General features: G+C 41.7%; 1 protein-coding gene across 1 annotated transcript in view; it reads left to right on the top strand.

Annotated features, from left to right (window-relative positions):
- Positions 1 to 4415: 4415 nt before the first annotated feature.
- Positions 4416 to 25036, top strand: part of galnt18b (UDP-N-acetyl-alpha-D-galactosamine:polypeptide N-acetylgalactosaminyltransferase 18b) — a 130274-nt gene continuing 109653 nt past the window's right edge. The window contains exon 1 of the mRNA XM_079497249.1: positions 4416 to 4904. Within this exon, the coding sequence (XP_079353375.1) occupies positions 4667 to 4904 (238 nt within the window). The 5' untranslated portion in view covers positions 4416 to 4666. The remainder of the gene's footprint in view (positions 4905 to 25036) is intronic.

Here is a 25036-nt window from a genome sequence, read left to right as displayed (position 1 = left end):
GAAAATGATGCCTTTTCAGATGTTACAGCTAATACACCAGATGTTGCTGTTAATTCTTAAATAAACTTTTTTTTAACCCATTCCTTTTTTTTAACCCATTCCTTTTTTTTAACCCATAATAGCATTCCTAACCCTTTTACCATAATCTGATGTTTATTATATCCAATGTCGAGTGGTACAGGTGAAGAAGGATGCTATTATGTCTATTGAACAGCTGCCGGTCATCACATTCTTGGCTTAGGAATGCTACAAAAACAAAAAATATCCTTGAATTCAATTCAATTCAATTCACCCCTTAAGGATGCTATTATACAGCTTGGTTGATGTAAACTGCTTGTGTTCATATTTGGAAGCCTCGGTAAACTGTTTGTGTTCATATTTTGGAAGCCTGAGTGATGGTCATACATTTGTTGCCTGCAGATTTCAGGAATGCCTGAGCCGAAAGCTATAGACCATTGGCAAAATTCTGTTCAGTGTCTGTGATAATTGGCAGTCGCCACATACAATATGGAGGAGACGATGCTTCCTGCATCCGTTATCTGTATCCTCAAACACTTATTGTTGAGTTTCCCAAGTTTGAGCATCTTTATTGTGTGTGTGCGTGTGTGTGTGTGTGTGAAATGAAATGAAATGAAATGAAATGAAATGAAATGAAATCTATATTTACCCAGGGTATCTGGGCTAAGCTCAAGAACTTGTTTCCAGCCAGGCCCTGCTCATAGAACACATTTCATCGTAGTGGTTGATGCCTTGTTCAAGGGCATTTCAGCGGTGGTAATTTTAACGTGTCGGACGGCTGGTTCGAACTGGGAACCTTCCGGTAACTAGACCGCGCCGCTATCCGTTCGGCCACCGCTGCCACAAGTGTGTGTGTGTGTGTGTGTGTGTGTGTGTGTGTGTGTGTGTGTGTGTGTGTGTGTGTGTGTGTGTGTGTGTGTGTGTGTGTGTGTGTGTGTGTGTGTGTGTGTGTGTGTGTGTGTGTGTGTGTGTGTGTGTGTGTGTGTGTGTGTGTGTGTGTGTGTGTGTGTGTGTGTGTGTGTGTGTGTGTGTGTGTGTGTGTGTGTGTGCGTGCGTGCGTGCGTGTGTGTCACGATATCTGTCTGTATACTTTTATTATGTAGTCATGTCCTAGTCTAGTGTTTCCTGTTTTCCCTAGTTACTATTTTCTGTGTTGTCTCACCTCCCTGTGATTACTAGTTTTCTCCACCTGTGTCCTGTTAGTCTCCCAGCCTATCCCAGTGTTGATTGTTAGTTCTGTTCACCTGTGTATTGTTATCCCTGTGTCTACTTAAACCCTCAGTTCCTTGTGTTCCCTGCTAGTGTATAGTTTATGTTATGGTGTGTCCAGCCCATGTATGTCCTGTGTTGGTAAATAAAACTTCATATAAACTTCATCTGCCTGCCTTCCTGTGTGGTTCTGTCTCATACCGTGACAGTGTGTGCGTGAGTGCGTGTGATAATAGACTTGCTGTATTTAATAGTATGGAGAAAAGTTCTGTCATAATCCCATTGATTAATGTTTTTCTTTGTCATTGGGTGTAATAGCATTGTACCTCCATCATGCTTTCATCTCACGCATGCAGGGAAACATAATGAGCAAGACTATTAGAGCAATCACCTCAACGCAGATGACATTGAAAAATGACCATACATTGAAAATTGGTTGCATTACCTTTTTGTTGTTTCAGAATGAATGAATGAATGAGAACTTTATTCCGAACATGATAAAAAAAATGTAGACAAAAGTCAAAGAATTAAAATAAATTCAATATAGAACAAATAAAATAATCCCAAAACAAAAACAAAAAAACCAAGCCTCACTGGCTGCAAGTATAATAATTTCTTTTTTTTTAACTTTGTTATATGTTCGGAAAGGAGTAGGGAGAAGAAAAAAACTTATATAACCCTACCCCTTAATAACTTAATTTCATCATCGCTTGACGTCATACATAAATACCAACATGGTATAAACTAAATAAAATAATTCACAACAGAGAAATTAATTGCATAATTAAATAATGTAATAGTGTAAGTCATATCAAGTCAGAATGTTCTAACAGATGATCAACCATACCACATAATGAACTACAGTAACAAATGACAAACACAATATCAAATGACTTCTATGGAGATATGAACACGGAATACTGCACCATTCCCATAAGAAGCTGATCAGATGCAACTTAAGATATTGAGAACATGTCATGTTCAATCAGCTACAAATAGAAAACCATGTTGTCTGTATACATACACAGACAACATTCAGAGAATTTTCAACATCAAGACATTATTTTCAGCAGAAAGGTCATAATTGAGTCTTCGCATTCGAACGCTATAGGGAATAACAAGAATTGGGACCAAAGACATTCATAGAAGGCCTTTGCTCTGTTGATGCAGATATCATTTCCAAATTTAAATCACATAAGATTATACAACTTGAAACTCAATAACCATCTCATAAAAGCAACGGGGAACTACAGGGGCATGAAAGAGCATTCTGAGCAGTACAAATTGGATTGAATTAAAGGAGCATTCAATGATTTGGGGGATTTGGAAAACCACCCAGTCCGCCCCGGTAACAAAATGTGCACATGCACGCTCTACAGTGGGGGGAAGTGCAACAGGCCAACAGCATGTGCACCAATGCCCGCCCCCACTCGATCATGATTGGAGGAAGGCCCCTCTCATCCTGATTGGATGAAGGCTTTGCCACCCGCCACCAAAACTGGAACTAGGGTTTTTTGACCCCAGGGGCTCACTGGGGACAGGGAGGAACTCCTTATATGGTCAGCACACTCTATAGTAGGGATGATTATCCAGAAAAAAAGAAAAAACAAGTGATATTTGAATTAAGTCAAATCACTGAATATACCTTTAACATCTGGTCTCCAATGGTATGATAAACCTGAAAGGTCCACTATTCCAAAAGAAAGAAAGAAAGAAAGAAAGAAAGAAAGAAAGAAAGAAAGAAAGAAAGAAAGGCAGATCCAGAGCATTGCAATTATTGGATTGAGATTATTTTTTAAGGGCAGAAAGGCTGTCAAATAAGACCTTACCCATTGAAAGAATGAATTGAATTCAAGGGTTAAGGGTGCAGTTAGCCCTGATCCATAGCTCTAATGCGTTTAAACGCATTAGAGCTATGGACCAGAGCTAAGGGTGCAGTATAGGCTATTTACAATGCTGCTCCATGCTCAGCCCTGCACCGTTCAAAGTCACTGGATTGGTTTAAAGATATGGGGACTAATAAGGGGAATTCAGAATCTCAACAAAACACACCAGGTGTCCACATGACAAGAAAGAGACACTGGTTTTTACACATTGACAAGAAAGAGACACTGGTTTTTACATATTGACAAGAAAGAGACACTGTTTTTTACATATTGACAAGAAAGAGACACTGGTTTTTACATATTGACAAGAAAGAGACACTGGTTTTTACATATTGACAAGAAAGAGACACTGGTTTTTACATATTGACAAGAAAGAGACACTGGTTTTTACATATTGACAAGAAAGAGACACTGGTTTTTACATATTGACAAGAAAGAGACACTGTTTTTTACATATTGACAAGAAAGAGACACTGTTTTTTACATATTGACAAGAAAGAGACACTGTTTTTTACATATTGACAAGAAAGAGAGAGAGAGGAGAGAGTGGCAGTCAGCTGGGCCATTAAGGCCACTGTGGCCATGAGGGGCACAAGGCCAAACTGAGGGGCAACGGCGGGCGGCGGCCATGGCCTTTGTGGCCTCCCTGAAATTCTTACCCTGGTGACTGAGTATACAGTAGGACAATATTTTGTCCCACCGCATCCAGCTGTTTCACAAAATGATCTTATGGATTGTATAGCTAGTTACCCACGACAGTGACGACACACCATAATGAAGTCCCATAATGTCCCTATCTCGTGGCTTACTTAGCCTAAGTATTACATCATCTGGTATAACATACTGGTAGTCCCCTAGTCTTGTACTGTTCCCATTAGTTCCATAACCCAAAGCATAATCAACGTTATTAAAAAAAAATGCAATTAGCCTATTTTTGTTGAAAACCAACTAAAAGAAACAAAGAAACAAAACAACAATAAAAGCAATTAGATACTGTTCAAAGAAGTGTATAATTGTATACGGTATACTGTAAACATTATTATTATTATTATTATTATTATTATTATTATTAGTAGTAGTAGTAGTAGTAGTAGTAGTAGTAGTAGTAGTAGTAGTAGTAGTAGTAGTAGTAGTAGGCCTAGTAGTAGTAGTAGCTATTTTAATCACCTCAGCAATTACGCACTCTTTTAGTAGAACCACCCACCTTGTCAGGGAATCAATGCGCAAGTGAAAGCATACAGTACCGTCTCTGCTTTCCTTCAGCCTCACATTCAGCCGGAGCTCAGCGGACAGACAGACAGCGGCTCATTGCAATGGAGCGAAACAGGCAGCGCGAGTTACCTGTAGATATTTGACACATTCGCAAATAGTCAATCCGACACCATTTGACATAAATCGAAGGCTGGGACTGCAGAGCTGTATAATAGCAGGAATTATCGACTTTCAGCGGCGTTTCTACAGAAATACATTCCAGGTTTTTTTTGCGGGTGATTGTCGCCTTGTCCTCTCTCTGGTTAAACGGAATACTGCTGGCAGTACGGAGGGATGTCGGCATGGCTTGCACAAGAAGAACTAAAACTTTGGTGTCTACATGCGTGATCCTGAGTGGCATGACTAATATTGTGTGTCTGCTGTATGTAGGATGGGTCACTAATTACATCGCAAATGTTTACATCAAAGTCCCGCTGCCTATACCTGAGAGAAAGTTAGAAAGTGACAAAAAGGGCGACACGCTCCGGATCATTGAGAGGCTGGATCGGCTGGAGAATGTGGTCAACCAGCACATCCAAGGTAAGCTTCTTTTTTTTTTAACACTGTTTAGCTTCCATAAGGATACCTAGGCCTGCTAGTCACAGTTGATCCTTTGCAGGCACCTGCACTTTTAGGCTGTTATAATTATTCACTATGGATCGGTCGCTGCTGTGTGTTTTCCATTGCAAGAAATGGCACTGTACTGTAGCTACTGTACTGTAGTCTACTGTAGTTACTGTACTGTAGGCTACTGTACAGTAAGGTGCGTTGAGTGGCTCGATTTAGAAAGTCGTCGAACTGCCTTGACTCTTTTGGGGGGCGAGGGTGCAGTGTTCCACTAATCAGGAATTTGCTCTCTCTTTCTATCCTTGTTATAGTGGTTATTCAGAATAAATCAGAATTCCCAATTCTGAAGTAGGCTATGCGCTGCAAAGCTTTGTGGGTTCACTCGGGGTTGTCTCTCTATTGCACTCTTGACTATAATAAATCTGCATATTTTTTGAGGCTACTATGTACAAACATTCGTAGTACTGACAGTAAAGTTCTTAAGGTTAGAACATATTTTTTTCTATTTAGAAACTTTCAATACCAGAACAGCTTCCCTCTGGTATTCACTTTGTTCTTTTGCTCTTCTGGCAAATAGTATTTCACTTTGATTGGGACCTTTCTCTGGAGTATGTCTGGAATTCTCTTCCCTCAGGGGGTGCAGTACTAAACCTAACCTTAACCCATGTCTAACCAACGACTAGTCTAAACTAAGTATGCACCCCTCCCTCGGGCCTTTTCCATCACTATAGCATACACTCACAGTTTATGATCACATTTTTTTGCTCCCAATCCGATTTTGTTCATTTGATTTTGAGTATAGCTATACCGACTTTTCCCGATTAGATATTTATATTTTTATAGAACACAAGTTTATGCCATATATGCCATATCACAACAGTACAATATAAAAAAATCACAGACAATATCCAGTCTAATATCATGATATGGATATAATATTGATAGCCTACTAGGGATGTCCCGATCAGGTTTTTTTTGTGTGCTCCCAATTAGATTCCGATCATTTGAAAATAACGTGATTGGCCCTGATTTCCGACCGGCAGTTTGGGCAGTTCTTTGCTGTCGTTTCATTGTAGTGATCATTGTATATCGAGTACCAAGTAGTACCAAGTACTTTATTGCTTTTATTACTTTTGGCTTGACCCCGTCTTATCACTGCTTGCAGCTATATTTATTATTATTATTATTATTATTATTATTATTATTATTATTATTATTATTATTATTATTATTATTATTATTATTATTATTATTATTATTATTGCCATTATCGGAGCTGTTCTTTTCATCACCAGGGGTCTCATGTTGTTCCAAACTGAAAAGGCACTGGGCACTTACAGAAGTTACATGCAGACAGAAACATACTCATGCTGTTTTCAGCAACAAGGCTGTGTGCTAAACCTGAGTAAACATTCCATCTGGAGCCAGCTCTGCATTTCACTGTTTGGCATCAAGAGGCTTCTGGTGTGGACGGAACTCTGTCAAGGTGCCATTTCTGCTTCACCTTCAAAAGACAGTTTTTGTTGGAGAATGTGGCATCAGGTCTCTTTTAAAGCTTTATGAAAAGTATGCAATACTTGGCAGATTCTATTATTGGGGCGAGGTTTTCTTTATTTTGATAGGATAGCTTGAAAAAGGAAAGGATACACGTATGTATCCTGCCAGGATTGAACCAAGGAACCTTGTAAACACGTTGTTGGCTATATTGAGTCTTGTGGTTAGAGGTTGGGGTTCGATCCCTAGACTGTAAAAATGGGACCCAATGCCTCCCTGCTTGGCACTCAGCATCAAGGGTTGGATTAGGGCAGGGGTTCTCAACCCGTGGGTCGCGACCCCTCGGGGGGGTCGCCAAATTATTTTAGGGGGTCCCCAAATTATTTTCAAAAAAAAAAAGAAAAAAAGATTTATTTTTAAATTTTATTTTCACTTTTTTTCAAAAATAGCAGACCTACAAGCTCGTAGCGCGCCACTCGGTGGCGCGCTATGAGCTTGTAGATCTGCTATTTTTCAATAGCTAAATTATAACAATGCTTAAAACACCAAAAGGGGTTCCCGCCCAAAATGGTTTAAGGTTATTGTAGCAGTCAATTTATATTGGGGGTCGGGAGGGGGCGGGGCGGGGGTCCCGAGACATTGCCAAAGCATTTCCTGGGGTCCCCGGCCAAAAACGTTGAGAACCCCTGGATTAGGGGGTCAAATCAACTAATCAAATGATCCCCGAGAGCGGCACGGCTGCGGCTCACCGCTCCAAGAGAAAGAGATGGGTCAAATGCGGAGAACAAATTTCACTGCGGTAACGTGTGTGACAATATCAGTATCAGTTATAACTTTCAAAAATGTTTTTTCAATGAATTACATAACAGAATAAATCACCTTCGAGGAAGATGCTGATGGTGATTAGTATGTCAGGAGAATCTAACAGGCAAGTTTATTTCTCAACTATAGTGTGTGCGTCTTGACTTAGTGGGTACAATTGTGCTTTAGGTGTATAATGTTTTATAATCACACTAGGCAGCTTGATACGAGTCTGCCTTCATTAGAGTCTATACGACCAGTAAGACGCCCTGAGGGCGAGAAACGACCTAAGGGCGATGTCGCATGCATATGTACATCCGCCTGGGTGACGGCAGACTGCTGGGCTGGCGCTTTGGCATGGGGGCTCAGATCAACATATGGAATGAATTCTGTACTTTATATGGAACGTGTCTTGAGTGTACAGGGTTTGATGAGGTCAGATCAACATATGGAATGTCAGAACAGGTCAACTCCATATATGGAGATCTAAGGGTGGCAGCGGGGGCAGTGTCTTGAGTGTACAGGGTTTGATGAGGTCTGGCCATATATGGAGCGTGTTCAGAGTGTACAGGGTTTGATGAGGTCAGATCAACATATGGAATGTCAGAACAGGTCAACAGTGTCTTGAGTGTACAGGGTTTGATGGGGGCCCAGGTAGGGCCACGCCATAATTTTCGGCCCGGTTGAATGGACAGGAAAGGCAGACATTGAAGAGAAAGGACAGGTGATCAACATATGGAATGTCAGAACAGGTCAGCTCCATATAGAGATGTAAGGGTGTGAGGTTTGAGATCAGATGTAGAGTTGCTGGCCGGCTCCATACAGTATATGCAGATCTACGTGATGATCCAGTCTTCTCCATGTATGGCTATCCAGGGTTTGATGAGGTCAGTGTCGTGATCTTCATATATGGAGAAGGCCATATATGGAGACGTCTCAGACGTGATGTCATGAGGCGTGATGTCACAAGGCGTGATGTCACAAGGCGATGAGGTCAATGTTGTGATCTTCATATATGGAGAAGGCCATATATGGAGACGTGATGTCACGAGGCGTGATGGACTGATAACGATAAATGGAGACGTGACACGACTGACGGACGGGTTTTGCAGGTTTTCATAGTAATCTGCGACCTACAGTCGCAATAAGTGCAGAAGGATGACATTGAGAATTGGTGTCAACAGCTGACTTAGATGTCTCTAAAAAATAACATCCCCTCCTTTTTCATCTTGTTGCTACAGTAGCATTACAAGAAAGTCTTGTTGTCAAGAGGAAATATTATTTTGTCCACGAGAAAACAATGCAGGAAAAGGGAAATATCTTGCTTGCTGCATTCTGCCTCTTCTGCTCTTCAGTAGTGGTGCAACAAATCGACCTAATCCATTTATTTATTTATTTTTAAAAGATTTTAATTTATAAAAAATAGCAGATCTACAAGCATTCAACATGTTACATCATGACGTGTAAAATAAGGCTTAAGCGGCTAATCAGACTAATACATGTAGTCGATTATAAAAAACAATTCGATTTTTTAAAGAAAAACGTTTAAAGATTATTCAATTAATCAAAATAATAATTGCTGAGAAAATAATTGATTGTTGTTGAAGCCTTACTCTTCACTACTGTATTCTGGTTCCAGGTTTTCCATAGACAGCGCTATAAGTAGCCACATACTGTACTGTACTGTACATGCACGGCAAACAGAGTAATTGGACTTGATGCCTCATGTACGTACATGAATTACCAGTGGGCATTACATTGCTGTACAGTGTGGAATGAAACATTTACTGCAGCTGGCCGCAGTCAGAGAAATGTCTCTTGTGTCAACTAGGTACTTAAGGGAGAAGACCAAATATATTCTTTCTTTTAACTATTTCATGATGCTCTGGCTTATGCTTAATTTATACTCCCTTGTACGGCGGATCGCAATGCATGGTGAGCTTGTAGATTTGCTATTTTCTGCGAGCGACACCATCATGACAAAGTACAAATCAGGCTTTACAGAAAGCTGATCTAGCAGCAGCCCAAGCACCTGATGAACAGTGTCTTGTATCAGGTGTTTGGCCTAGTCAATGAAAATCTGTTGGATACCAGACAAGTTCACACACGCCCACCGGGAGGGCTGTTGCTGCACTCTTTCTCTTTGGTTTGCCAAAGACTGTGCTGAAAACAACTAGCTCAGAGTATTTTAGAAAAGAGATGCATTATACTACAGTACAGTACACCAATCATACATCACTCGACTGTGACTGTGGCTCAAGAGGTAGAGCAGGTCTTCCAATGATCCATGGGTCAGCGGTTCGAATCCCGGCTCCTCCTGTCTACATGTCGAAGTGTCCCTGGGCAAGACACTGAACCCCAAATTGCTCCCGATGTGCTGGTTGGTACCTTGCATGGCTTCCGCCGCAATCGGTGTATGAATGTGTGTGTGAATGGGTGAATGTAATGCACAATCTATGTAAAAGCGCCTTGGATAAAGGCGCTATATAAATGCACCATTTACCATTTACTCGAACAGTAGAACGTCCTACTGAACTTGGCTGGCCTTTATATTTACTATATTTTATTATTTAATTGATATTCTGTTTCCTCCAAAGTGTACATTCTTGATGGTATTTACATGACAATATTTCGAGTTGATGGAAATCGTACAGAGATCATATTTGAGGTGAAAATGAAACATTCTGCTGGTGCTTTGATCTTATGTCTGATGTTCTATATCACTGGTTCCCAAAGTGGGGTCCGGGGACCCCACTTTGGTTCCCTAACGGGTCCATTTGGTTCCATTCGTACACTCTCAGAGTTACATTAACATTGATTTTACAATATAAATCGGGGGTCCCAGAGATAGAAATGCCATTAAATGGGGGTCCGTAGACTAATATGCATGTAAAACTGGGGTCCTTGAAATCACTGCTAGAGCTGTCAAAATCTTCTCTTATGGAGGTCCCTGGCATATCTTTTTCAATGGGGGTCCGTGGGCTCATTAGTGTAAATTTGGGGGTCCTTGACATGAAAAAGTTTGGGAACCACTGTTCTATATGGCTAGAATGTTCTGACTCAATTCATGGCCAAGACGCCTGTTGTTCATTACAACAGCTACTTTAGCAGATTGTAATGACAAGTGACAAGTCACAAAAATGGCCAAAAGCATATATTGAACTGCCAAATCAATGGAAACTCTCGCTAAATCATTATTTGGTCCTGTCAGCTTCAAGAACAAGCACTCAATGTTTTTGTTTTTATTTTTTTGTGATTTCTAATTTTGGCATTCAGACGATATAAGGAGGAGGAGTTGAGGAGTGATTGATTGATTGAAGTATTTATCAACAGTTTGCAGAATTACAGTACATTTCAAGCACAACTCAATACAAAGACTGTTAACTGTGAGTGGACGACACCATAAAGCATTACACTTGTTTACGAGGGTCCACCGTTTTCAATTCGTCATAACATTTAGATACGTACAAATATACACTACTATATAGCCAAAAACAGGAAATCATCATAAAGGAGCTAGGTAAAAAAGGGGGAAAAACATATACAGTGAGGGGCAAAAGTAAGGTGACATTCACACCAGAAAGCTTTACTGCGATTAAAACGAATCCTGCTGCGCATTGTCCGAAAGTTTGCTTCGTTTGGCAGGTGTGAAGGCTCATTCGAATCCTAATGCGCAGCAAAGAACCGCATTCTACTCCGCCCAAAAACGGGGGTTTCGCTTCGCTTCCAATCGCACTTGATTTCGATTCGGTGCAGGTGGGAATGCAATCCGTAGCAAATAAAGGAAATGAAGCAAACTATCATGTGGCGGATAAGGAGCTAAACACAGTTGGAGACGGAGAAGGGATATTCATTTTACGCAGTGCAAAGATGTCCCACATCATGTGATGTGGTCAAATAAGGAGACCGAATTAAGCCCTCATCGAAATATGAGGACGAGCACATTAATCTATTGCTTAAGGAAACACATACAAAACACTGCAGTGTACAGAATATTCTGTCTGTCTGTCGTGCGTAAACATGGAGGGCTGTCACTGTGTGGGGGGATCCGAGTGGAGAGTGGAGACTTTCTTCATCTTGTTTAAATATAAATACTTCAAAATTAAAACACATGTTTAGCTCAGCATGATCTATAAACTGTATAGCTGGGCAGGGGCTAGGAGTAGGCTATATACTATTGTAAACTTTGGATCATTTTTGCGCTCCCGTCTCCGCTGTGCCTCGTTCATGTGCCCAAAAGAACAGTGGCTAGCGCGCGCGCACACACACACACACACACACACACACACACACACACACACACACACACACACCCACACCCACACCCACACCCACACCCACACACAGACACAGTAAGTCCCCGACGACACACTGCATCCGTTACCCTCACTTTACGTGAAAAGTCCTAACTATTACTCGAAGTATATTTTTTAACATCGGCTTTCTGAACACATTGATCAAATTCCCTGCTACGTTTCATTGCTGCGCCTGACACAGCCAGTGTGAAGGCAAACCGCAGCAAATTAAATATGCAAGAATCCAAATTCTCCGCCCATTCACATTCGAGTCTACCGGAGTATTAGGTGAGAATGTGACCTAAGACAGCAATGTGATGTGACTTATGGAAGTTATACTCATGCTCCTACAGTTTGTTAAACATGTTTAGTGCATTGGGAACTTTGGGAAGTAAAAGCAAAGAGCTTCCTTTAATCCAGTTTTAAATGGAGTCAATTTGGTATAAAGGATTTAAATTACTTCCTTTCCAGCTGTTCCAACATTTCCCTTCAATAAGGTTCCGAAGGCTGTAATGACTTGGCTGACAGAGTGTCCTATTAAGGATATGTGTCAATCATATTATGGCAGAAATTGAAATATTTTGCATTGAATAGCTGCACTCTTAATAGAAATAATTGGCAAATCAAAGAGATAAATCTGTTTCCATCTGTCTTGTACCACCTTTGCCATGAAATATCTGGTTGGAGTTAATTACTTCAGCAGATTGGAGATCAGCTGAAGGACCCACAGAAATTATGTTATTGTAATAAGGTAGAAACTGTGTAGAAGTGTATCTCTTTTTCTATTTCATTACCCTGTAGATGTTATTATGTTGGTTTGTTAACCCATTTTGGGTGGGAACCCCTTTTGGTGTTCTAAGCATTATGTTATACTTTAGCTATTGAAAAATAGCAGATCTACAAGCTCATATGAGCTTGTAGGGCTGCTATTTTTGAAAAATCGTGAAAATGTGCCTGAAATCATTGAATATATATTCTTTCAGAGTGAGTTCAAATCTTTGCTTCTGGGCGGGGTCCCTGGAACAACATATTGGTAGCCTAATACAGATATTTTTTGTCATCCTTGACATGAAAATATTGACAACCACTGATCAGAAAACTGTCAGGATTTAGAAGACATTTTTTAAATTCAGGCCAAAATGGGTTAAAGAGAATTATGTATCATTGTAAGTAAAATAACTTACAACTAAACATTTTTGCAAGGTTATGGTAGATTGTATTGTAAGTGTTAATTCTGCTTATGCCATGCTGTTACAAACCATGAGTCTAGGGGTAGTAAGTAGGTTAACATATGACTGAAGAATAAGGAAACCATGCTCAAATGCGAAGTTTTATTATAGAACTATATATAATAAAACAGAACTCAAAAGATATATTTACAATAAGGCTCGATAAACAAACAAAAGAAACAAACAACGCCTTTCCGAAGGGCGGACACAAACAATGGGTTTAAACAATAAGGTTTTAGATAGTTGACAGTTAGTGGTTACACATATCAGTAGCAGCGGGTCGGGGGAAGATCCTACGTGATGTTCCCCGCCGAGCTGTCAGACGTGCACCCATGGCCATCGGGTGTATTCAGCACAAAAAAACCAACAACAACACAGTGAACATATACATATAAGAGGGGTAAAGTGCTAGGCTGAGGCAAAAAAGCCCAAGGGGCTTATATGAGGCCTCTACCTATGTAAATCAAAAATGAAACATTGTACAAGAGATATAGAACATCCAGAAGACATAATTGCAGTATATAAAACAAGAACAAAACAAAACAAAAAAAATGATTAGAATTATTATCTACATGATTAGAGAAAAGAAAAGAGATACAAAGAAATATAATTAAGTAATCTGGTCAATTAAGTGGGTCCTAAACTTATGTTTGAAATTATTGAATGAAGTAGAATTCGATGAGATTGCTGTATAGGTGCACGTGACCGGCAACCAATCAGGAGTCAGGCGTTGATCAGACGTCTGACTAAGCCGGCCCCTCGTTGATGGAGTACAAGGTGTAAATACAGTCAATGCAACCTGGAGTGGAAATAGAACACATATATAATAGAAAGCGCTTTCTATCCCCATATATGGTTCATAACAAGTCTACTGGATGTATAGCTATATATATATATATATAATAAGTGATATCAAAGATAGGTCTAAACATATATATACAATATAACTATAACAATACCACCAGTTACCTCATATAGATATATACATAATATTAACCAATAAATATATATATCTATACTACATCATAACAAAACTAATCATAACAAATCATAACACACACGTGACTGCAGTCCACGTGACACATGCTTACAGGAAAAGCACTCAGAAAATGACAACTTTTCCTGAATTTGTCTCTTATTTTCACAGTACAGCTACAGAGCAAAGGCTTGAGGTTTAAAGCAACCCTGGGAGTGTAACTGTTGCATATTCACCATGAACCCTCAATTGAATTCCTCTAAGCCCAAACCATGTCTGCACTTGCAATTTTCAGCTTTTATAACATTTAAAAAGTACGAAATGGAAGAGCAGATATACCCAGAGCATGTATTAACTCGAACAACAAATCAAATAACCATTCAATGGCTGGCAGATAAATGCACTGGAGAATATTTGGTAATGAAAACAATTAATTACTCTCATTCCAGAGGGCAAAAACATGTTGACTGTCTGAATAAATTAGGCTACATGTTTAATACTTTAACAAGTGTTTTCTTCATTCAAAGGTTGTCTGTGATCATTTTAAATAAACAGCACGTCTAGTAAAATGTGCACACTATACTGCTCTGTATTACCCATAACCTCCCCCCCCCCAATCTAACTGTGACTGCGTTACGTACTGTATGAGACGATATGAAAATTTCATCACGTCACGATTATTGTGGCCCAAAATAATTGTGCTTAAAGGACCACTTCACCACTTTACAACCTATCTTCATATAATTGGTCCTCACTAATGTTCATGATAAAATACCAAAGAAAATCCTACTCAGTCTGTGTCTCATGGCAGTTCAGAAACCCGTCCATTAGTGACATCATCGTTTTTAAACAAGAAAAAAATATAAAAACATATGTATATATTTACATTTTTTTTATGATTTGTACTTTATTAAATTTCTTTTGTATATGAAACTGACAGACATAGACAAAACACAACAAAATAAATGCATAACAAAACAAACACATAACAAAACAAAACAATATAACAGAGATGCACAGAAATATCCCGCAGTCCACCCCAGCCCCAATTCCAGACATATTTCTTCAGTGTATTTTCTAAAGTTGCAGCCCGTTCAGAGCTCACTCAGAGCCAGAAACTAATCAGAGTCCTGATACGTGCATATGGTAAAAGCCCCATTTTAAGTCATAGTCGTCCATCCTATTGAGCAGCCTGTATGACAGTCGCTCGTAAGCGGCCAATAGTCCCATCGATGCATCCCAGAGGGATGGAGCAGGTGCAGATGGAGCCTTCCAGTCCTTGACCAACAGCCTCCTACCTGACATAATGGCCGTTTGTATCCATTCAGCTAAAGGAGGAGCAACATGCCTCAATGTGGCAGGATCCCCCAGAATGAACAGACTGGGTGAAAAAGGAATGTGTATGCCCGTTATTCTCTCCAGTCTTTCATGTATAGCAGTCCAATATTCCTGAATTTTGGGACAGCCCCAAAGCATGTGTAAAAGTGTACCGTCTCTATCCTGACACCTCCAGCATTCAGGACCATCAGTCAAGCCGACCCTAAACAATCTTGATGGTGTCCAATATATTCTATTTATAATTTTGAATTGAATCAACCTTGTACGTAGTTCTCTTGACATTTTCCTTCCATTCCTAAGAATTCTAACCCAATCACCATCTGATATTGTAAGTCCTAAATCCCTTTCCCATGGCAACTTGGATGTGAATTTACACTGGTCAGAGGCATCCAGGAACATGGCATAGTATGTAGAAGCCTCATGACCCAGTCCAAATATTTTAAAAATATTTTCCACTGTGTCAATTTTAGGGGGGGGTGATGTGAGAGAACCAAAGGTTTTTACCAATAGGTGTCTCAGTTGTAAGTACTGCCAGAAGTGATTGTGTGGTAGGCCAAATTCTGTTCTTAATTCTTCAAATGATTTCAAATTGTTTTCTTGGTATAGATCTCCCAAAATCTTTACACCCCGTTGATACCATGGGTCCCAGAGGAAGGGCTTTTTACCTATACAAAGTTTGGGATTTTGCCAGATGCCAGCTGACCAATGGAGAAGGGGATCGAACTTAAACATACGAGCTATTTTCCTCCAAACCCAGTGAATGTGAGACATAATCGGGTGTGATTTGCTAATTGAGTCCAGTTTAGTTGTGAGACATTCAATAGGCGCCAGAGGAGCACAAAGTGCGCTCTCAAGACTAAACCACGGCGGGGCCCTTTCCGGTGGAAGGGTCCATCGTACCATATGCCTCATGGTGAACGCATAGTGGTAGAGCAAGAGATTGGGTATACCCAGACCCCCCTTATCCACTGGCCTCTGCAGTTTTTTTAAGCTCATTCTTGGACGTTTGTTGTTCCATAAGAACTTATTACAAATTTGGTCAAATTGTTTGAAATAATGTAATGGAATCTTAACTGGGAGGGCCTGGAGCAGATAGTTGAGTCTCGGAGCACAGTTCATCTTAATAATGTTCGCCTTACCCCACATAGAAAGAAACAAAGAAGACCATCGTTCTACATCAGTCCGTATTTTGTCCAGGAGCGGTTCGAAGTTAGTTTTTACTAACTCGTCCAATTTAGAAGGGAAGATTATGCCTAAATATTTTAGGCCCTTTTTAGGCCATTCAAATGAGCCCGCCTGAAACAATGATTTAGGACAATATGAAGTGAGTGGTAGGGCCTCAGATTTTGACCAATTTATCTTATAGCCTGATATGGATGAGAACCTATCAATAGTTTTAAATAGAGACGGAAGGGAATGCTCAGGATCTGAGACAAATAAAAGTATGTCGTCCGCGTACAACATTAATTTGTGGCATTTATTGTCAATTGTAATGCCCGGAAACGCCTGATCTTTGCGAATTGCAGCTGCTAGGGGTTCGAGGGCAATGGCGAATAACAGAGGTGAGGCCGGATCTCCCTGCCTAGTCCCCCTTCCCAGTTGGAACGGAGATGATATAATGCCATTGGTCAATACTGATGCAATAGGACGAGTGTAAATGAGTTTAATCCAATCAATGAATTTCCTACTAAAACCAAAACATTCCAGGGTGGAGAACAAGTATTGCCACTCCACCCTATCAAATGCCTTTTCGGCATCAAGAGAAATGGCCGCCAAGGGGGAGGAGTCAGGTGAGTCGTCCTGAGTAGCCCACATAATGTCAACCAGTCGTCTAATATTATCCGACGAGGAGCGTGAGTGTATAAAGCCCACCTGGTCTGAGTGAATCAGCGACGTTATGACTTTATCTAGCCGGTTCGCTAATATTTTAGAGAAAATTTTACTGTCGCATGAGGTCAGACTAATTGGCCTGTAATTCTTACATTCCAAGGGGTCCCGCCCTTCCTTAGGAATAAGTGTGATGACCGCTTCAGTCAGAGAAGGGGGAAGACTACCCGTTTTGAAAGCCTCGTTATATGTTTCTAAAAGTAATGGTGCTAGCTCCTCTGCGTAGGCCTTATAAAACTCTGCAGTGTAACCGTCTAACCCTGGGGCCTTACTTGTGGGTAAAAGTGCTATAACATCTGTTATTTCTCTCACAGTGATGGGTAAATCAAGGCGCCTAACCTGGTCCAAAGAGAGTTTTGGTAAATCAAGGTCAGCCAAAAAAGAAATAATTTCTCCCTGTTCTGCTACCGATTCAGAAGTATAGAGATGGTTATAAAAGCCTCGAAACGCAGAATTAATCCCCTTAGGGTCAGACACAAGGCACCCCTCGCCGTCTCTAATAGCGGGAATCGCACTCATTGCCTCCCTTTGTTTAATATATCTAGCAAGTAATCTCCCAGCCTTATCCCCTTCCTCAAAATATTTCTGCCTAGCCCGGAATAGAGCAAATTCTGCTTTCTGTGTAACGATTAGATTAAAATCATATTTCAGTTTAGTCAAAGTCTTCAAATTCTCAGAAGATGTATGAATTTTGAATTTCTCTTCAGCGATTCCAATTTTGTTTTCGAGCTCCTGTAGCTTCGCAGCATTTTCTTTTTTTTTTAAAAGACGCATGTTGAATTATATGACCCCTCAAAAAAGCTTTCAGGGCCTCCCAAGCAATCCCTGCCGATGGTGCTGTTGGTAGGTTGGTTTCAATATACAGAGTTATTTGTGCTCTTAACGACTCTTTAAAGGTCTCATCCATTAGCAGGCTAGAATTGAGTCTCCACCTGGTTGATCTTTCAGGTTTGCGAATTGATGTTATTTTTAAGTAAATTGGACTGTGGTCTGAGATGATTCTGTTGCCAATTTCCGTTGAGAGTACAGATGATACTAATGATTGTGATACAAAGAAGTAATCAATTCTACTAAATGAGCCATGGCGGGGGCTAAAATAAGTGTAGTCTCGTGCTGTTGGGTTCTGTATACGCCAAACATCTATCAGGCCCATCTCCTTGGTCATGTCCTTTAATGCAACCTGTGCCCTGGATGAACGGACCAATGCAGAACTACGATCTAGAACACTATCCATAACTTCATTAATATCCGAACCCAGCAAGATAGGATAATCCCCCATTTCACCTAACATCCTCTCAAGGACACCAAAGAATGAAGGATCATCGACATTCGGAGCATAGACATTTGCTAGAATTACATTATTACCCTGAATCTGACAAAGCATCAACAAAATTCTCCCATCCTCATCCTTACTTTCTTTAAGGCATTTAAATTGCAGGTATTTACTAATTAAAGTCACCACCCCTCTGCTATTACTACTACCACAGGCAGCCCCCAGAAAACCCACCCAATCTTTACAGAGTTTCTTAGCTTCCTGTAACAACAGGTGAGTCTCCTGCATAAATACAATGTCACATTTTTTTGATTTAATGAAGGTCAATACTTTCTTCCTTTTAACAACATCGTTGAGACCCCTGACATTCCAGCTCATGAGCTTCAGCCCCGTTGAGCTACTACCTGTAATGGTATCTGTCGTATAGAGCCAAGGCCAGACTGCAGCTTCTTATCCTGTGCTTAAACATACTATAAAAGACACGAAAAACAAACAAACAACAAAAACAAACAAAACCCTGTCTGAAAAACCAGACGGTCCCCAAACCCTTAGCTTGGTCCGTGACTCTCTAACTAACAGCTGCTGGGAACAAAACCCCCCCCTACACCCTCCCCACCCTCCGCTATCTTAGACCTAACAGACTGGGAAGAGGACAAAAATACCCACAACCCGTCATAAAATATACATTTATAGTAAAGAACTTTTGTTTTGGAAAATGATCATAAACTCCCTAAAGTAGAATTGTTTCAGTCAAACATGGGGGGTTTGTAAATATTAAACAGGAGAAAAAGAGAAAGTAAATGAAAAATCCCAGTAAAAACCAGAGTAGAAACACTTTTGAGGCCCTAACTGCCCCCTTATTACAATTTGGGATTCACATTCCCCCATTCAGTAAAAATAAAATAAATAAAATAAATAACACTAGCATTCAATCCCATCTTATTATCAAAGAACACACCTTAGCCCACAAATAAACCTGTGTACACACCCCTTCCATACAATCACACGCACACACCCATAATTGATTAAGCCTTCTCTTTGCAGACATGTACATACACTCTTCCCCCACATGGCGGCGCCTCCGTCCAGTCGAACGATAGCCTCGCCACTGTGTCACTCAGCAGTGTCCCACCCCGCAATGAGCATGAATCCGCGCAACACACACACACACACACACACACACACACACACACACACACACACACACACACACACACACACACACACACACACACACACACACACGAATGGAGCATGACATCAGGCCTACCTAATGATATCCTCGTATTAACCCGAGAAATAAAAACATCCGTTCCAAACTGCGGTAACCCCATCCGCAGCCATTACCGTAATTACCATACTAAATGCGCCACGACATTCCGGCGGCGGATCACATTACTGTGAGTGTTGGATTCATTTGGATAGTATTACCGCAGTCATCCCAAAGCGATACCAAGACAAATCAATGCAATTGAACATTTTCGTAAGCAAAGTTCAGTAGTCCCATTGCTTCGTATTTCCTATGTAAACCAATATATAACTCAACAGTAACCTAGTTACCTTAGTGGTACAAATAAAAACAAAAAGGGACAAATTAAGGCATTAACATGTCTAAGCAGATATAACTAAACTCCGGCTCACACTGCCGTGGCAGGGTAGCCAGAGATTACCCCAGAGAACGAATGAACTCCATGGCTTCTTCGGAATCCTCATAGCGGCGGGTCCCCTGTGGTGCACGGATGGCGAGGACCGCGGGATATTCCAAAGAGAACCGTATTTGTTTCTCGTGTAGGCATTTCTTGCATTCCTTGAATTTCAAGCGCTTTTCGTTGACCAGCTTGGAATAATCTGCGAACACCATTATTGGGTGGTCATTCCAGGAGACCTTGCCCAGCTTGCGCGCAGCGTCGGCGACCAGGGTCCGATCCTGGAACCTCAGGAACCTGGCGATGATAGTCCTCCCAGCCGCGGGTCTGCCGTCTCCAGCTCCATCTCCATTACGCACGGGCCCCATCCTGTGCGCTCGTTGGAATTCCAAGGGCACGGGGAAGTCAACTTTCAGGATAGTTGGAAGGACATCACACAGGAATTTAATGGCATCTCCACGTTCACAGTTCGGTGGGAACCCGACAAAACGTAGGTTCAATCTTCTCTCTCTATTTTCCAAGCTGTCGAGTTTCAACTGAAGGGCTTCTACTTCAGCCGCCGCAGCCCTGGGCATAGCGTGCATTTCGTCAACCGCTGTCTCCAAAAAATCAACGCGGCTCTCCACCTGTGTTATGCGGTTGGCGATGTCTGCTAGTTTGCTATCAGTAGCTCTTGTCGTCACTCCAATAGCCTCCAGCTTCTTGTCGTGGGCATCTGACTTTGCCAGAATTAGTGCTGTAAGTTTAGCAAACTCCTTGCCCACTTCACCAGACACCGGCGTTGTATCTCTGCTGTAGTGGTCTTCTCTGGGCGGTGTAGGTGAAGGCGACCCACTCTGATTAGTAGCGTTAGCATTGGTGCTAGCCGGCAAACTCGCACCACCACGTGTGACGGTGGAGCTTGTTTTAGACGCTTTTGGAGAGGAGTTTATTTTATTTTTCGGCATCACTACTCCTTAATATTCACTTTCTGCCAAAAAGGTCTGCTCAGTTTAAGTTCTTTACTATAGAATTAAGCGGATAGTGATCTGGTGCAAGACGAGCTCCTTCTCACGCAGCCATCTTGTTCAGGTACATCACGTGACTCAAAAACGTATATATTTACATTTTAATTATTGTGAGAACAATGGCTTCCATTATCGCATTGCAACTTTTCAGGAATAGAAAGCCTGCAGTTTCTATTAGCTTGGATTCCCCATCGATGATGTCACTGGGGGACGGCTTTCTGAACTGCCCACGTACAGCCCTCCCATGAGTAGAAAGAAATTGTGGCATTTTATCATGCCAATTATATGAAGGTAGATTGAAAAGTGGTGAAAACGAGTCGTCCTTTAATGATATTATCGTGATAATCAAAATAAGCCTTAGAAAATATGGATGAATAATGAATTAGTATCGTCACATCCTCAGATTGCTTTTAGTACAGATTCCTAGATTTTTATCCCAGGATTTTGTAACCCATTTTTTCACCCGGTGTCAATTATCTAATATAAACCTTGGGCTCTACACTCCCTCTGCCAACCTGGGGAAATTCTAGGAGCTCAAAGATATTTAGAAACATATTTTGTATAAAATACAATTAGAATTTCAGACTGCTTAACACTAAAGTCTATAAACAGATTCTGCCATTGTTTCTAAACATTTGGTTCCACCACAGATAGTTAGTGTGAAAGTGAGGATAAATAGAAAAAATCACACCCGTGTGAACTGAGTGGTGTAAGGTCTTTTATAGACTGATCAGCTGTGGTCTGACGTAATGTCTGACGTAATGAAATCACACCCGTGTGAACTGGGTGACCATATCAACCATGCTCGTTTTTTGGTACGAACAGACATGTAAACTAACATTTTTGGTACGAACAGACACGTAAACTAACAAAGCCAGTTGTAGGAGTGGTTTACACCACTCAAAAACTACAGAGCAAAAAGCCTTTTTTTCTTCTTTTTTTATGCCACGATTTTTGTAACCCATTTTTTTTCACCCAGTGTCAATAATTGTCTATGTAATCCAGGGCGCTACTAGCCTGGCTGAACCCCTCCCCCCTCACCAGATTTAGGGGTCCCGCCATGCTAGGGCGCTACACTCCCTCTGCCAACCTGGGGAGAGCAACGGACTGGCCTCATACTTCCTTCAGTGAATGAGGGGTACAAGCTGCTTCTCTTCACCTGACAGGGGGGGGTTTCCCCGGTAGCACGTAGCGTGTGGATGGAACACGTTATACCAACCCGTTCCTTTCTCCTCCATCAGGCGCCCCGGCTGGCCAGGGGGAGGCAGTTTAGAGACCAGGATTACTGCACGCCTCATTGCAAAAGTTGGCAAATTACATGGAGAAAATATGCAGAGGGAGACTAGTCTGACAAAAGTATGTCTAATGCTATTCAGGGGTCATAACGAAACTCCCCATGGTTAAAATAGAAACTGCAGTACAAATTGAGGTCACCCTACTGTCAATCTGTATTCCCAAATACATGTGGAAGTATAGCCCTGACAAATGATCTATAGTGGGCTCTTTTAAAGATCTAGGGTTTATGCTTATGTTAATGTTTAATGCTTTTCATTTCTCTTCATCCTGTTCCTGCACGTGGAGAATGTTTTAAGCGTACTGTATATGTTTAGTTAAGAAACCTGTGTTGGAAGCTAGTAGCTGGCATTGGCCAGCCTAATTATCGATCCAGGTCGCAAACACCTAGCCAGTGTGGGGTAGCTTATTTAACACAGAGGGTTATCAGAACCATGCCGTTAAACTGCCTCCAACCAGGGAAACTCCCCCCTGTCAGGTGCAAAGGAGCAATTTGGACACTCAGGCATGAAGGAAGCATGAGTTCAAGTCCGTTGCTCTCCCCATGTCCCCCATATATGGGGACTAGGTTGGCGGAGGGTGTGTAGAGCCCAGGATCACATTAGATAATTGACACAGGGGTGAAAAATGGGTTACAAAATCGTGGGATAAAAAAATTAGGAAAAAAAAAAGAACCATGCCGTTAACTCAGTGTCAGTACCACAGTGGAATGCACACCTGCTTGGAGCCACTCTTATGCGTGGCGTGTTCGCTTTACACAGCAGATTTATCGGACACAAAGCTACGTATATGTAGAGAAAGAACATGAAAGCAGATGAGCAAAAAGAAAGCTCAGTCGTCTGGTATTCTAATTCAAAGTATTTAATTAAGTGAATAGTAAGCATTCTGACTGAAACAAGGCAGAAAATGAAAAATATCGATTTTTTTTTTTTTTAAAGGAACGCTTTTGAAGTCCTAAGCAGAACTGTCTGTCTAAAAGATAAATGGCTCAGGCTCAGAGTGTCTCTCTTGATTGAATCATCTGTTACAACATACGTCTGGATTTATATTAATCCATGGATTTGATCCTGCTGTAGATGTCAGGGACTTGCTTTGTTGCAGACTGCTTTTGAGACAGAAATGAACTAACACAGCGGACTTATATGATATTCATCATCATTAACCCTAATTAAGATGTTCCATCATAATGTATGGTTTCTTCTCACATTCTGTTCCCAGTGGTCATTTATTATGTATCCATTGCTGTGTAAAAATTATCACTCAGGCATTCGTTGGTTGCCCGAGGTGGGCCAACTAGGCTGAGTCGTAGCCCGAGGTGGGCCAACTAGGCTGAGTCGTAGCCCGAGGTGGGCCAACTAGGCTGAGTCGTAGCCCGAGGTGGGCCAACTAGGCTGAGTCGTAGCCCGAGGTGGGCCAACTAGGCTGAGTCGTTGGTTGCCCGAGGTGGGCCAACTAGGCTGAGTCGTAGCCCGAGGTGGGCCAACTAGGCTGAGTCGTTGGTTGCCCGAGGTGGGCCAACTAGGCTCAGTCGTAGCCCGAGGTGGGCCAACTAGGCTGAGTCGTTGGTTGCCCGAGGTGGGCCAACTAGGCTGAGTCGTTGGTTGCCCGAGGTGGGCCAACTAGGCTGAGTCGTAGCCCGAGGTGGGCCAACTAGGCTCAGTCGTAGCCCGAGGTGGGCCAACTAGGCTCAGTCGTAGCCCGAGGTGGGCCAACTAGGCTGAGTCGTTGGTTGCCCGAGGTGGGCCAACTAGGCTGAGTCGTAGCCCGAGGTGGGCCAACTAGGCTGAGTCGTTGGTTGCCCGAGGTGGGCCAACTAGGCTGAGTCGTAGCCCGAGGTGGGCCAACTAGGCTGAGTCGTTGGTTGCCCGAGGTGGGCCAACTAGGCTGAGTCGTAGCCCGAGGTGGGCCAACTAGGCTGAGTCGTTGGTTGCCCGAGGTGGGCCAACTAGGCTCAGTCGTAGCCCGAGGTGGGCCAACTAGGCTGAGTCGTAGCTGAGGACCGATTTAACCGGGTCCAAGGTTGGTTGCCGGGGGCAACAATGAATTCCCTGGCAATAATTTGTTTATCAAATATCCATAGCCTTATTTTAGTTACAGATATTAACAGTTATCAGCCCCCATGGGATGATTATAGATAATACTGTAGTTACCACCCTCTGTGTCCTTGCTTCCCCTCACCCAGGAAATGTTATATTTCCTGGGTGAGGGGAAGAGAGGACACTGCGTAAACAGTGATAAAGTTATAGAGAAGTGAACTGTTCTCTGGATTAGAGAAGTTATACTTCACGTAAATCTCATTCAGTTGCAGTATGTGGATTGATTTGAATGTACAATGTCACAGTTTGTGACAGTTTGTGACAAGTGTTCTTGAACTACAGTATTTATCAGTATCTTGCTCACTTCGTCTCTTCCTCCCTTGGTCTCACGCACGCACGCACGCACGCACGCACGCACGTACGCATGCACGCACACACACACACACACACACACACACACACACACACACACACACACACACACACACACACACACACACACACACACACACTTTTGTAAACCATAACTGTATAACGGAGCTGTTAATTACAGACAAGCCACTTTTAAATGTCTCCTATACTTTGAGCTCGACATAGTAATGAGGTGCAGTAGGTAATTGCTTATTTATCATAAGGAGTGGAGACTGGAGAGTTATACGTAAACTCAGGTGAAGTCCTGGAACTTGACAATTGTCAAGCAGGGAACTGTATAGATATTATTTTGTCTCCCATGCATGCTGGTGAGCAGGGAACTGTATAGATATTATTTTGTCTCCCATGCATGCTGGTGAGCAGGGAACTGTATAGATATTATTTTGTCTCCCATGCAT

The sequence above is a fragment of the Electrona antarctica genome, assembly GCF_951216825.1.
Source record: "Electrona antarctica genome assembly, chromosome: 3".
NCBI lineage: Eukaryota > Metazoa > Chordata > Actinopteri > Myctophiformes > Myctophidae > Electrona > Electrona antarctica.
This window is presented reverse-complemented; position numbering and strand designations above follow the sequence as displayed.